The sequence below is a fragment of the Argopecten irradians genome, chromosome 16 (genome assembly GCF_041381155.1).
Source record: "Argopecten irradians isolate NY chromosome 16, Ai_NY, whole genome shotgun sequence".
Lineage (NCBI taxonomy): Eukaryota > Metazoa > Mollusca > Bivalvia > Pectinida > Pectinidae > Argopecten > Argopecten irradians.
This window is the reverse complement of record NC_091149.1, coordinates 14,682,742-14,699,160: the sequence shown is the minus strand read 5'-3', so window position 1 is coordinate 14,699,160 and position 16,419 is coordinate 14,682,742. Positions and strand designations below refer to the sequence as shown.

The 16,419-nt window shown below is 37.6% G+C and overlaps 1 protein-coding gene across 1 annotated transcript; it reads right to left on the bottom strand.

Annotated features, from left to right (window-relative positions):
* Window positions 1–7,095: 7,095 nt before the first annotated feature.
* Window positions 7,096–16,066, bottom strand: LOC138310023 (uncharacterized). The gene is made up of 5 exons (XM_069251175.1): window positions 15,925–16,066; window positions 9,749–9,925; window positions 8,694–8,870; window positions 8,040–8,237; window positions 7,096–7,418 (listed from the first exon to the last, which is right to left on the bottom strand). The coding sequence occupies exons 1-5, from the start codon at window positions 16,064–16,066 to the stop codon at window positions 7,096–7,098; spliced, it is 1,017 nt and encodes a 338-aa protein (XP_069107276.1).
* Window positions 16,067–16,419: the final 353 nt, after the last annotated feature.

Below are 16,419 nucleotides of genomic sequence, written 5' to 3'. Positions count from 1 at the left end.
TATTTGGGTAACGACCCGACGGGAAAAGTGATTCTGACGTCACATCTAAAGGGAGTTTCCCTTGATCTATTTTTGAAAGAGGTTACTGGACTCGCGAGAAGTATCTGGAATGAGTCCATCAACCTCGCGTGCTTTTCGCCGCCATTTTCTGAATACTTCTGAGAAACGTATCGGCCAATCAAAATACAACAAAAACACCGGTCATACGATAAAATGTAATCAAACATAAGACAATATAGTGATTAGACCGGGGCTCGAACCGGGACCTCCTAACACCATCGTATCACTGATGGTCGGCCGAGTCCAAACATGCCACACATGCCCATCTTAAACGAGACCCTTATACCACAACTGTGAGTATATCATGCGTCAATTCCTAATAGGCGATCTTTATACAGCAAGATCGGAGTTGGGACCGGGACCTCCTAACACTACACTATCACAGATGGTCGTCCAATTCCAATACCGCTACACATTGTCCTCGATACTCAAGATTTTCGTCCTTGAATACATACAATGTACGATACTCTTATACCACAACCGCGGGCTGGAAAAAGAAAACTAATACAGCCAGATCAGGGCTCAAATTTGGGACCTACGAACTATAATCAGATGCTCTACCGATTGAGATACGTGGTTACCGATGAATGAACCAGTCCAATCCTGTTATATTTGTATACATATCTTTGAGGGAAAATATAATGTCTGCATCTATTGTATTGTGTTATACAAGGTATCTGGTCTCGTTTCACTTGACGCCCTGTTAATACCATTGTTTTCTACAGTCATGTAATGAACGTACATGATTATCACAAAGTACAATCATTTTAGCTTTATTTACATACGTGGAAGGCGTTTCTGCGTTTCTTTATTTTGAACAATTTCATTTCTAGTTAAAATTAGAGAATATATTTAACAAAAATTAAAAAAAACCCTTTTCCTTATATTTACAGTTTTTCACGTAACTGAATATTATTTATTCTCGAGACAGTTGCCTATTTTATTAAAATATCCATTTTTTTCTCTTCCGTCATCGCCAACGAATTCGATTGAACAGCTAATTTTTATCGAGTCATTCATATGTTCCCACCAAAATTGGGGACATGACCCCACAATGCTACGCCAGCTACTATTCCGGTAACAATAGAATATCTGCAAACGTTGTCCTATCATTATACACTGATAATGATAATACAGTAATGGAGTTCATGTCAGTGCAAACTGTAAATATTGCACAATAAAGCAATGCATTTTTATTATTATGCATACCTGGAAGGCCGGCCTTAGATTACCTTGACTGGTAATACGACTTTAATCTATTCAAACAAATTGTCACTTGGTATCAGTTATCAGGATAATCGTCCTTGCAAGACTTATGCGTGTATTAGCGCGTGTATCGATAACATTTGAGTGAAGTGGCTTTTCCCAACACTGCATTAGACCTTTTAAACATTTCACTCTAATGTATACTATTTTTTTATGATACAAAGTTTGTTAATTATTTGTTTGTCAAATATGAAAAAGTTCTCTTTCGACAAAAATGAAAATCGAAAAAGTCATTTATAGCCTCTGAGTAAGCATTTGCCGATTAATGCATATCATCTTAAAAGGCTTAAAAGGGGCCTCTCTGGCTGGCAGGTATTTAATACTCCATTGTCGACAGTAACTAGGTAATTACAATGGTAGTTTTAGAGAAATGCATGCATTAAGTATTGAAATAATAATGGCCTTTTAGTAAGTATATATTTTATACAATAGGTAGGCCTCCCATGTTTGTAGTATATTGCGATGTGTGTCTGTACATTTTGAAAGGCTGAATGCTATATAGATGCTAATATTTGCGGTGGATGGGGGTGTAATTTAGCTGAATTTATTAAATCATGGTTATACATATCAAAGCATTTCATGTGAACGACTTGAAACTTAATGCTTTAAATATGATTTCCTTGCGAAATAGTTCCAGAGTACTGTAATTCGCGAAATTTTTCATCCATGAAATTCAAAAGTAACAAAATGTTAATTGAAGGTATAGAAATTATTGAAATATCTTACCATTGATATCTTCTGACACATTTTAATGAATATCATCGACATTTGATCTTGTTTTCTAATGTTCCATTCGTTTTAAGATGTTCTAGAACATTTTTACATCCGTTTGCCGGATTAGATTGATTATGTTGCAGTTTATATGGCTTACGTTCAATGGAAATGTATGAGATATAAAACAGCACATTACCCTGTCGATCGGTTTTTAGCAATCTGATTGAAATACAGATCCTTATAACCACTCCGTTAAATAGAGGATCTGAGAAAATCCTCAGATCTGAGCAAATTTTCTTAATTTTAGCTTTAAAATCCTACTCCTCCTTCATTCTTGGATGGATTTCATCTATATTTGGTGTGAAACATCATTGGGGAAGGACAATCATATTTTATATAAATGAGCTTGGTCCGACTCCTAGGGGCTGAGGGGTGGGGCCCCAAAAGGGCAAATTTTCTTAATTTTAGCTTTAAAATCCTACTCCTTCCTCATCCTTGGATGGATTTCATCTATATTTGGTGTGAAACATCATTGGGGAAGGACAATCATATTTTATATATAAATGAGCTTGGTCCGACTCCTAGGGGCTGAGGGGTGGGGCCCCAAAAGGGCAAATTTTCTTAATTTTAGCTTTAAAATCCTACTCCTTCCTCATCCTTGGATGGATTTCATCCATATTTAGTGTGAAACATCATTTGGGATGGGCAATCATATATTATATAAATGAGCCTGGTCCGACCCCTAGGGGCTGAGGGGTGGGGCCCCAAATGTGCATATTTTCTTAATTTTAGTTTTAAAATCCTACTCCTCTTTCATCCTTGGATGGATTTCATCCATATTTGGTGTGAAACATCATTATGGATGGACAATCATATATTATATAAATGAGCCTGGTCCGACCCCTAGGGGCTGAGGGGTAGGGCCTTAAAAGGGCAAATTTTCTTAATTTTAGCTTTAAAATCCTACTCCTCCTTCATCCTTGGATTAATTTCATCCATATTTGGTGTGAAACATCATTGGGAAAGGACAATCATATCTTATACAAATGAGTCTGGTTTGACCCCTAGGGTCTGAGGGGTGGGGCCCCAAAAGGGCAAATTTTCTTAATTTTAGCTGGCCCAATTCCTGTTTTCAGGTTTCGGTCTCCGATCTCAATGATTTTATAGGGGTTTAATTGATGCCGAACAACATACAACATTTTCGTAAAGATTTTTGGTATTCCAAGATGGCCGCTGACCCACTTCCTGTTTTAAGGTTTCAACCTCCGATCTCAATGAAAATTGGTCTATAGGGGTTTTAATTGATGCCGAACAACATGAAAACATTTTCATAAAGATTTTGGTATTCCAAGATGGCCACTGGCCCACTTCCTGTTTTCAGGTTTCAGTCTCCGATCTCAATGAAAATTGGTCTATAGGGGTTTTAATTGATTCAGAAGGGGGAACTTTAGGTGAGGACAATCATATTTTATAAAGGACCGAGCTTAGACCCATGGGGATAGTACGGCGGAGGTCCAAAATGGGAGCTTTGCTGAAATTTGGCTTTAAAATCTGACGACTCCTCATATTAATCCTTGAATTGGTTACAACCATATATGGATGAAGGGCTACCAAGTTTGTTCAACAAATGATATTTACCTATTTCAGAAACTTACATATTCAACTAAAGAGTTCCTTGTATTGTTTATATTAATTGTTAACCAATTTGCTTTATACTGTGACATTGTTGTTTTGTGCCATGAGTCAGATGACCGTTAAGGCCCATGGGCCTCTTGTTTGTTTAAGACTATTACCCCCTGTTTTCAAATGAATGTCGTTTGATAATTTACTGTATTGATATTATTTTTTAATTCACTTCGAAATCAGTGAACAATACATGCTTTTGGTCCTATTCTTACTGCAAAGTCTATTGACTATCTTCTCATTGGGCATAATGTAAAGACATTCGGTGTAGATAATCTTTATATAGTATATAACTTCTGGGTTTTTTCCCCTCAATAAAAGTGTTTTAACATTGAAATTGAATTATACATTTTAATTTTTAACAATGAATTAATTAAATCTGAATTATATAGATGATTTTTCAAAGTTAAATATGTTTGAACATTTTGAAAATTATCTGTATAATTCATATTTGATTAATATACTTTGTCTTCCGAGAAACGATAATGGTTGTTATGCATTGAACATTTCATACAAACTGCAATGGGAAATGTGACATTGAATGAGAGACCTCAAGCGTTTTGTTCTCAGTATGATTTGACCGTGTGGGGTGTGTTGTTTGGTGTCTTCGTCGGCATGCTTCAGTGAGATAGTTCCACTATTACTAAGGCGAACAAAATGGATATACCACAGTCTCCCAGAACAAACATTTATTTCTTACACGCTACACATCGCATACATGGGACCGTCCTTACATTACCCTGGTTGTTTATAGGACGTTTATTTAATGAAACAATGTTATAAGGATAAGCAAACAAGCTCTTTGATTAAATGGTTACATTTATTTGCAAAATAAACAAACAACCGACAAGGAATGCCATAGAAGATTGAAATGTTTATAAACGTATATGAAATTTCATTGATATCAACAGAAACAGTACTCAACAAACTCTTATCAAATGTTATATTTATTTGAAAAAGAAACAAAATACCTATGATTCAAACTTGTATTTACTCTCTAACACAGTGGTGTATTAACATGAGATACTAAGCTGGATGGTTACATGTTTACTCCTTGACACATCATTATTATAAATCAATTATATGTTTGGTTTCAAAATAATTTAGCACATTTATACTAGATATTTTTAATAACTATGGATTGTCTCATAAAAAAACACAAATAAATGAATACATATCTGTATCCGTTTCAATAAATAGTTGTTTACATAATTTCATCACAAAAACTAAATCAGCAAATATATGTGATACATTCTCATACGATATATAACAATGAGACAATTACATCACAAACATAATATATATAACAATAGAAATACAACAGCATGATGATCCGTGATAATCTGCAACAATGAAGTGGTTAGGTACAGCGGTAAAATATCGGAGACAATAACAACACAAACATATGATAAAACAAAATACGTTTAATCTTACGTTGATATTACGAAGAGATTATTGTTCCAAATCACTTCGCAAGGTCAATGATTGTCGTGTGACGATAACATCAGGTTTTTGCGTCATTCTTGGATTTTTCTCTTCTTCGAGGTATGACGAAAAAGATTCGGCCAATCAAAAAGTATGAAAGCACAAAAAAATATTTTTTTTAATATAAATTGTTTCGCACTATTCATATATTATCTTTCAGGCTATTTAGCTGTCGAAATTTAATTTTCAATTCCTACTTTGATGTATAAAGACATCATACACTTAGCTTCCGATGAAATCGAAAGTAGGATTATTTCTTTAACACATAAGTACAGCATCTTGATTTTATTCTCAATTCGATTAGGTAATATTCAATCGATGCACACGTAGGAATTTAAAGGATGGATATCGGACTCTTTTCATACCACCTTCACAACATTTATAACATTCATGTTGACCAGAAAGTATGACACTAATAATACACAGACAACTGTCAAAGTACGCTAATTACTCAAATATCATTTGTATATATTGAGCATAATTTGATTCAATCAATTTTACCGTAATGAAAATTAAATCGAGTTTAATTTTCAACAGCCTAGTATGTGTTTGTTGAAATATTAGATTGTAGACGACTCAATCAAATCATACTGTAAATATTTTTAACGCAAATGTGAAAACTAAATTAGTATTAATTAACGAAAATATAAATTAGCGCAAATCGATTGTTCAATATATGTTTGGTTTCAAAATAATTTAGCACATTTATACTAGATATTTTTAATAACTATGGATTATCTCGTAAAAAATTAAAACTAAATGAATACATATCTGTATCCGTTTCAATAAATAGTTGTTTACATAATTTCATCACAAAATCTAAATCAGCAAATATATGTGATAAATTCTCATACGATATGTAACAATGAGACAATTACATCACAAACATAATATATATAACAATAGAAATACAACAGCATGATGATCCGTGATAATCTGCAACAATGAAGTGGTTAGGTACAGCGGTAAAATATAGGAGACAAAAACAACACAAACATATGATAAAACAAAATACGTTTAATCGTACGTTGATATTACGAAGAGATTACTGTTCCAAATCACTTCGCAAGGTCAATGATTGTCGTGTGACGATAACGTCAGGTTTTTGCGTCATTCTTGGATTTTTCTCTTCTTCGAGGTATGACGAAAAAGATTCGGCCAATCAAAAAGTATGAATGCAAAAAAAATATTTTTTTTTATATAAACTGTTTCGCATTATTTATATATTATCTTTCAGGCTATTTAGCTGTCGAAATTTAATTTTCAGATTCCTACTTTGATGTATAAAGACATCATACACTTAGCTTCCGATGAAATCGAAAGTAGGATTATTTCTTTAACACATAAGTACAGCATCTTGATTTTATTCTCAATTCGATTAGGTAATATTCAATCGATGCACACGTAGGAATTTAAAGGATGGATATCGGACTCTTTTCATAATTACCACCTTCACAACATTTATAACATTCATGTTGACCAGAAAGTATGACACTAATAATATACAGACAACTGTCAAAGTACGCTAATTACTCAAATATCATTTGTATATATTGAGCATAATTTGATTCAATCAATTTTACCGTAATGAAAATTAAATCGAGTTTAATTTTCAACAGCCTAGTATGTGTTTGTTGAAATATTAGATTGTAGACGACTCAATCAAATCATCATTACTGATTTTTTTTAACGCAAATTACTATTTAATTAAATTAACGCAAAAAATTAAATATTGCTTCATTAATTAGCGCTTCAAAGGTAGTTCTAGAATGACACTACTGCTAAATTAGTACCTTTGCAGAATATAATAGTATTTGAAATTTCGATTATGCAAAAATGCAAAATTTGTTCTATTCTCTTTTCGCCTCTAAAGATTTAACTTCATGGTTATTTTTCTGTGATTTGGAGCGGCTGCTTTTTTCCAGAAGGTAGAAATGCCATCACATCCGCCATGATAACCAGCGAAACTACAAGAATAATAATGAGGACACCAACTGCCCCAATTCCTGCAGCAGATCGCCTCTCGTCTGACGCAGATACCTTGGTTGCTTTGTATGTCGAAAGTCCTGTCCTGTTTACTGTAAGTTCGGCTTTGAGTTTTGTAATCGCTGTTTTCAGTTCAGCAAGTTTCTCTGGGTCTAAGTCTTCCAGCTTTGTAGTATTTCCCCAGAATGCGATTTTGCAGGAACACGGCATGGTGCAATTTGGGTCTGTGCAAAAAAACAACACAAAAAAACCTTAAATTCTACTTGGTTTTTGTTCATGGATAACAAATAAATTAGTCTGATTGAAAATCCATAACATATTTTATGCTAAGATTAACATACATTTATGTGAGGGAGTCTTCGTTATTTATAAATATGGTATCTTAAATGAGTGGTAATTTCATATGAGATTTTATAAAAGGGGCCTTTAGTATTATTGTTTTTGCGTGCATTTGGCAAGCACCAATTAAAACTTTATTACATAATAACAACAGCCTACATTTCAAAGAGTATCAACGTAAAAATGTGCTACGTCCTTGAGTCATTTTGAAATGAAACGCCATATAGTATTGTAGCGAACTTAACTTTGGTAATAATAAAGTTTAATTGCTCGATACAACTATACGCTGAATCATTGGTAACATTTTTCCTTTTGGAGCATGGTACAGGAGTTTTAATATATTTGATCATTGGCTATACCAGGTCGAATTCGGGTACCTCTGGATTACTAGTCTGACACTCAACCGATCGAAATAAAGTGAAATTATATCTAGTTTAGCGGTATATTGCGGCTAGTATTGACCTGGGTTACATATTGATAATAATTGCTTTTTTTGTAAAACCTACCTGCTGAATTATGATCTGCAGTTTGATCAGTTGTTGTATCGACGCCATCACTCGTCACATCTTTTGAGGTGACCGTGGTTTTAGTATCTTGGGTAGTATGTAATGTTGTAGCTGTGGTAGATGCTGTCATTTCAGTTGTACTATTGGTCGTTTCGATTGACGTAATCGATGTAGAACCGGTGTCAGTTGTCGCTGGTACTGTAAAAAGAACATTTAGATGATAGAATTACCAAGAAATGTGTTTAGATTAAATTGTGGTTGAAAGGAACAATGTCATCAGCATGAATACGTAAGTGTAGAACTTAGGACTTTGAAAACCCAACGGTTGGTTTCAATGTAACATATGCTTCTCTGATGCAAAATTACAGCATCGTTTGGGGTTTTCTTTCTTTCTTTCTTTACAAAAATATCAAAATAAGTTTTAATTTATTAATGTCATTGCAATAATGAACTCAATGGGAAAATGTACATCGTCAAGGTTACTCATTTGTTATTCATTTCCATACTGATATATATGAATGTTATTAGAGAAACTTTAAATTTGATAAAATTCCATTCAAAATTGATCGTCAATGTAGCTCTTAATTATTTAAGATTTCCCCGTCGATGGACACGAACATCTAAATAAAGACATGTCCTGTGGTAAGAACGTACCTTTGCATGTGATGTTTGGCCTTGACCACTCCCCATTGTTACAGTATGACGTAACGGGGTCCACACCCGATACTAAACTTGTCCCGGTTTTACATGTGTATGTCCGTGCAGATCCCGCCGAAGTCCCTCTACCATTCATTGCTGTGTTTGGAACACCAGTAGGATCGTCACAGTTCACTATTTAATGACAACAAAACAGCGATATCAACAATTAATGCCCGATTACCAGCAATGTTTATTTAAGGACTACCTCCCATGTGTGTAATGTGTTCAGGTGTGTGAATGTCTGTATATATTTTTGGAGGCAGCGTTATATTCGTGTTTTGTTTCCTAGAAATAGTGGAACTCTTATACTTTTTATAGTGCTATCTCACTGACGCATGCCGCAAAACATATCGAACAAGCATGCAACACCTGTCATAATATACAGGCGAATAAGTCGTCCCACTCACTACAAGGTGCATGCTAATTACAATATCATAAATCAATAAGAGCATATTTCATTTGCTATTAAAACACTTGTACTACTGTGCTTTGTCAATGCCAGCGAAACTTTTAACATAATAATAGTATTATGCATCCAGGTATCGAACACCTGTACACGGTATTTTTTATTATTATTATTCTATCGCGTCTATGAACTTAAGAATTATCTGTGAAGTAGACAAAGTCTTTGACATGAACTTCATAATGGATAGTTATTGAAGATTGAGTTAGTCTTTGGGGTGGGGAGTACTGCTCGGTGTCATAAGTTTTGCTGAAGACGTTTTTAAAATTATTGTGATGATTTTTTCTTAAAACAGTCTTTTTGAAAGATTATCTTTAACTGATAAGATAATAAATGTGTAAAACATCGGACGAATGACGGGTCATGACAAATATAGCCAAGATATTGGCAACATATCCGACATTAAATCGAACTCTTACGCATGTTGAATACTTAAATGGTATGAAATAGGTCAGAGTAAAGATAAGTACTAAGATAGGTATGATAATATTCAATGAAAATACATGCCAAATGGAACTCAAAGACATTTCCTATAGTGGGAACATACCTTCGCATGTGATGTTTGGCCTTGACCACTCCCCATTCTTACAGTATGACGTAACGGGGTCCACACCCGATACTAAACTTGTCCCAGTTTTACATGTGTATGTCCTTGCTGATCCCACCGTAGTCCCTGAACCATTCATTACCGTGTTTGGTACACTAGTTGGATCGTCACATTCAACTAATAACAGAGAAAGATATATGCCTTAATTTGGTTTATCAAAATTATATTTCCTGACGATTTTTAGAGATCGGCATCTCATGTTTGCAATGTCTGTATATGTTTCGGGAGAATTTTCTATATTCGTGTTGTTTCCTAGTTAAATTGGAACTATTTCCCTTTTTTAAAGTGTTCTCCCACTGAGGTATATGCTGACAAAAAGCAAATGGAAATATGTTATAAAATTATAGAGTCCAAGCTATTAGTTTTTGATATTTATGTAGTCAAATTTTGGGGCTTTCGTATCAAACACCAAATAAGCCAAAATATGATATCAACCAAAACATCCCTCCTATTAACAGGCAGTGTCATAGAGGAAGCCCCCTCGTGTATGCGATGTGCTGTGTGTATAAAGTACGAGGCGTGTGTTTTGGGAGATTGCGGTATATTCATGATTAATTAAGGTCTTGTTAGCAGCCACGGTCATGTTAGGACAGCCTTCTATGTATACGGTGTGTTGCGTGTATGAAGTGGTTGGTTCGTGTTTTGGGAGACTGCGGTATATTAATGTTGTGTCTTCTTGTATAGTGAAACTCTTGTGCTTTTTATAGTGCTTTATCACTGAAGCATGCCGCCGAACACACCAAACAACAAACCCCACTCGGTCACATTATACTGACAACGCACGAACCAGTCGATCCATTCCCATTATTCTAAGTGCTAAGCACGAGCCTAAACTACCATTTTTTATAGACTATGGTGTCCTTTGGCCAGGGGACAGAACCAAAAGCCTACCTTACACATGCACACAAATATTTAAATACTAAAATACATAATCCTATAACGGTTAACAGAGCAAAATGCATCTTAAGTGCGTTTATGTTAATAACGTTAAATATAGTGATGTTAATATGATGTGACGTATATTGGATGACTGTGTCATGATTTTGTTCCGAAATGTGAATAGCATGTGTCGTTATTGGATGACTGTATTATTAAAATGTTCCGAACTGTTAGTATGATATGATAGGGTATAGTAAACCATCCGAATGGTGATTTGTTACAAGGTGTTTTGTCAATCAATTGTCTTAGGGAAAACAGCTGAAAATTCATTCCCCCGTCATTTTACAAAACTGAGAAGACGTAACGTCATTATTATGATTGAATCGTATTCAGCATGTTTCAATCATAAGTGCTTATTTGCCTCTGTGTGTTTTCTGGTTCGCTATCTATGCGCGTATATACGAATGTGTCATTTTGGACATTTTTTATTATTTTGTTGGGTTTTTTTCGGGCGGGGGGGGGGGGTTTGTTCTCTCTTTTTCCGACCTCATTTTGATGCGATATATCTTTTTATAGTACACATATATGTTTACAAAAGGGTTGGTGCAATTCGAAATGACTGTTACAAGGTGAATTGTCCATAATTTTTAGCTCACCTGGCCCGAAGGGCCGGTGAGCTTATGTCATGGCGCAGCGTCCGTCGTCCGTCCGTCCGTCCGTCCGTCCGTCCGTCCGTCCGTCCGTCCGTCCGTCCGTCGTCCGTCCGTCAACATTTCCTTTAAATCGCTACTAGTCATAGAGTTCTGCATGGATTGTAACCAAATTTGGCCACAAACATCCTTGGGGGAAGGGGAACAGAACTTGTATAAATTTTGGCTCTGACCCCCCGGGGGCAGGAGGGGCGGGGCCCAATAGGGAAAATGAAGGTAAATCCTATAAAACGCTACTTGTCCTAGAGTTCTGCATGGATTGTAACCAAATTTGGCCACAAACATCCTTGGGGGAAGGGGAACAGAACTTGTATAAATTTTGGCTCTGACCCCCCGGGGGCAGGAGGGGCGGGGCCCAATAGGGAAAATAAAGGTAAATCCTATAAAACGCTACTTGTCCTAGAGTTCTGCATGGATTGTAACCAAATTTGGCCACAAACATCCTTAGTGAAAGGGGAACAGAACTTGTATAAATTTTGGCTCTGACCCCCTGGGGGCAGGAGGGGCGGGGCCCAATAAGGGAAATAGAGGTAAATCCTATAAAACGCTACTTGTCCTAGAGTTCTGCATGGATTGTAACCAAATTTGGCCACAAACATCCTTGGCAAAAGGGGAACAGAACTTGTATAAATTTTGGCTCTGACCCCCCGGGGGCAGGAGGAGCGGGGCCCAATAGGGGAAATAGAGGTAAATCCTATAAATCGCTACTTGTCCTAGAGTTCTGCATGGATTGTAACCAAATTTGGCCACAAACATCCTTGGGGGAAGGGGAACAGAACTTGTATAAATTTTGGCTCTGACCCCCCGGGGGCAGGAGGGGCGGGGCCCAATAGGGAAAATAAAGGTAAATCCTATAAAACGCTACTTGTCCTAGAGTTCTGCATGGATTGTAACCAAATTTGGCCACAAACATCCTTGGGGGAAGGGGAACAGAACTTGTATAAATTTTGGCTCTGACCCCCCGGGGGCAGGAGGGGCGGGGCCCAATAGGGAAAATAAAGGTAAATCCTATAAAACGCTACTTGTCCTAGAGTTCTGCATGGATTGTAACCAAATTTGGCCACAAACATCCTTAGTGAAAGGGGAACAGAACTTGTATAAATTTTGGCTCTGACCCCCTGGGGGCAGGAGGGGCGGGGCCCAATAAGGGAAATAGAGGTAAATCCTATAAACGCTACTTGTCCTAGAGTTCTGCATGGATTGTAACCAAATTTGGCCACAAATACATCCTTGGAGGGAAGGGGAACAGAACTTGTATAAATTTTGGCTCTGACCCCCCGGGGGGGCAGGAGTGGGGGCGGGGCCCAATAGGGAAAATAAGGTATATCCTATAAAACGCTACTTGTCCTAGAGTTCTGCATGGATTGTAACCAAATTTGGCCACAAACATCCTTGGGGGAAGGGGAACAGAACTTGTATAAATTTTGGCTCTGACCCCCCGGGGGCAGGAGGGGCGGGGCCCAATAGGGAAATATGAAGGTAAATCCTATAAAAACGCTACTTGTCCTAGAGTTCTGCATGGATTGTAACCAAATTTGGCCACAAACATCCTTAGTGAAAGGGGAACAGAACTTGTATAAATTTTGGCTCTGACCCCCTGGGGGCAGGAGGGGCGGGGCCCAATAAGGGAAATAGAGGTAAATCCTATAAAACGCTACTTGTCCTAGAGTTATGCATGGATTGTAACCAAAATTTGGCCACAAAAATCCTTGGGGGAAGGGGAACAGAACTTATATAAATTTTGGCTCTGACCCCCTGGGGGCAGGAGGGGCGGGGCCCAATAGGGAAAATAAAGGTAAATCCTATAAAACGCTACTTGTCCTAGAGTTCTGCATGGATTGTAACCAAATTTGGCCACAAACATCCTTGGGGGAAGGGGAACAGAACTTGTATAAAAATTTTGGCTCTGACCCCCCGGGGGCAGGAGGGGCGGGGGGCCCAATAGGGAAAATAAAGGTAAATCCTATAAAACGCTACTTGTCCTAGAGTTCTGCATGGATTGTAACCAAATTTGGCCACAAACGTCCTTGGGGGAAGGGGAACAGAACTTGTATAAATTTTGGCTCTGACCCCCGGGGGCAGGAGGGGCGGGGCCCAATAGGGAAAATAAAGGTAAATCCTATAAAACGCTACTTGTCCTAGAGTTCTGCATGGATTGTAACCAAATTTGGCCACAAACATCCTTAGTGAAAGGGGAACAGAACTTGTATAAATTTTGGCTCTGACCCCCTGGGGGCAGGAGGGGGGGGCCCAATAAGGGAAATAGAGGTAAAATCCTATAAAACGCTACTTGTCCTAGAGTTCTGCATGGATTGTAACCAAATTTGGCCACAAACATCCTTGGCAAAAGGGGAACAGAACTTGTATAAATTTTGGCTCTGGCCCCCGGGGGCAGGAGGGGCGGGGCCCAATAGGGAAAATAAAGGTAAATCCTATAAAACGCTACTAGTCCTAGAGTTCTGCATGGATTGTAACCAAATTTGGCCACAAACATCCTTAGTGGAAGGGGAACAGAACTTGTATAAAATTTTGGCTCTGACCCCCTGGGGGCAGGAGGGGCGGGGCCCAATAGGGAAAATAAAGGTAAATCCTATAAAACAATACTTGTCCTAGAGTTCTGCATGGATTGTAACCAAATTTGGCCACAAAACATCCTTGGGGGAAGGGGAACAGAACTTGTATAAATTTTGGCTCTGACCCCCCGGGGGCAGGAGGGGCGGGGCACAATAGGGGAAAATAGAGGTAAATCCTATAAATAGCTACTTGTCCTAGAGTTCTGCATGGATTGTAACCAAATTTGGCCACAAACATCTTTGGGGGAAGGGGAACAGATCTTGTATAAATTTTTGCTCTGACCCCATGGGGGCAAGAGGGGTGGGGCCCAATAGGGGAAAATAGAGGTAAATCCTTTAAATCGCTACTTGTCCTAGAGTTCTGCATGGATTGTAACCAAATTTGGCCACAAACATCCTTGGCAGAAGGGGAACAGAACTTGTATAGATTTATGCTCTGACCCCCTGTGGGCAGGAGGGGCGGGGCCCAAAAGGGGAAGAGGTAATTTATTTTCAATTGCTACTTGTCCTAGAGTTCTGCATGGATTGTAACCAAATTTGACCAGAAACATCCTTGGGGGGAAAGAGAACAGAAAATTGTAAAATTTTGGCTCTGACCCCCTGGGGGCAGGAGGGGCGGGCCCATTAGGGGAAATAGAGGTAAATCCTGTAAATCGCTAATAGTCATATAGTTCTGTTTGGATTTTAACCAAATTTGGCCCAGAAAACACCTTGGGGTTAACAGAATTTGTATAAATTTTGGCTTTGACCCCCTGGAGCAGAAAGAGTGGGGCCTAATAGGGGAATCTAGAAAAGAAGCAATGAACTTGAATTCAGAACATTTCTAGGCATTACAAACCAGGTGAGCGATGCAGGCCCTCTGGGCCTCTTGTTCATACTTGTGATACAAATTATGATATTTATCGATTTTTTAAGGGAGGAAGGGAAAAGCTGAAATTTTCGTTGTTTTCTCGTCATTTCACAAATTCTTATGATTTAATCGTATTCAGCATGTTTCAGTCATATCAAAAATGTGTTTATTTGCCTCTTATTGTTGTCTGGTCCTCTATGCGCATATATGCGAATGTGTCATTTGGCCATTTTTGATAACTGAAAACCATGATGGCCGCCATATGACCCCCATGGGACGTTAGTTGTCCATGGCAACAAGCATAAAAATGAAACTAGGCATCATACCGGTCCTTAAAAACCATGCTTCGAAAAACTGCCCAGAGGGGTACATGTTGAACCTATTTCTCCTCCCCCACTAGAATTATACCTAATGCCAATATTGAATGATTATCCCTTAATGCGACTAAATTTAGGATTTTCTTTTTCTTTTTCCAACAGACTTTCTTCCTAATACGTCTTCTTTGACACCGCCTCACTGTTGGACTTCAGGTGAGCGTTCGCCACTGTGAGATAGGCTCTAAGTGCTATCCCCATGGCGAGACAGACTAAAGTCTATAAAAGTGGTAGAGCATGCATCTGCTTATCGTTAAGCATTAAGGGAGTGGGACGACTGATTCGCCCGTAGTCAGTTTAAATGTGACTGGGTGGAGTGTGTGTTATTTGTTTGCTTCAGTGATGATGAAAAGGTCAAGTGTTCCACTTTTAACGAAGACAGCATTGTCCTGCAGGTAGGGTAATGGGTCGTTAGAATTGTAAAAAAACTTAAGAAAAAAAAGACACTGCAAGTTTCACGAAGCACGCACGCACTTCACAGGAAGTTAATCGAATCATATAAAACCTGATATTTGAATTAACATCTATTGACCTTTATCATTGTGATCATGGGTAAATGAAAGCACAAACGAAGAATTGCGTGGCTTGTAACTGTACCCAAAATTGCAAATGAGCGAATAATTTCTCCAGGAAACATTGCAAAATGTTTTTCAAAAGCCATACAGTACTTAATAGAACCATTTACTACAAAGGTAATATACCTCGAACTAATCATGACACATACACTGACCTTCATTTTGATCCACTATCGGGCTTGTGTTATATGCTTTCGTGAAAACATCAGCGATCTTCGATAGATTCCTGTCTATCAGAATAATGTCAACAGCAAAACCAACGACAAACAACGTAAGTAAGATATCACTGTACGCCATGATGGTCTTGGGTAGCTGGAATACTCCTCAACAAACAACACTATAGCGACAAGGTGTTATGGAATGGTGCTTAAACAGGAAGTGTAATTCGGTTGGTTTGAACGAATTGTATAGACCTTGTATTTTGTTAAAACATCAAATTACTTAATGTGAATGAATATATTTTATTTAAAGTTAAGTAATAATCCATGGAAAAACCATGTACAACTCAAATTACCTAGTACGCATTCGAATAAGACGTGATGATACACAAGTTGCTTTAAAACTCAGTTAGCGTATATCATTTTCTTCTTTTTGTGTTAGATTTTATAGAATGTACAGGATGCCACAAATAACTGGTCTATAAGTGACAT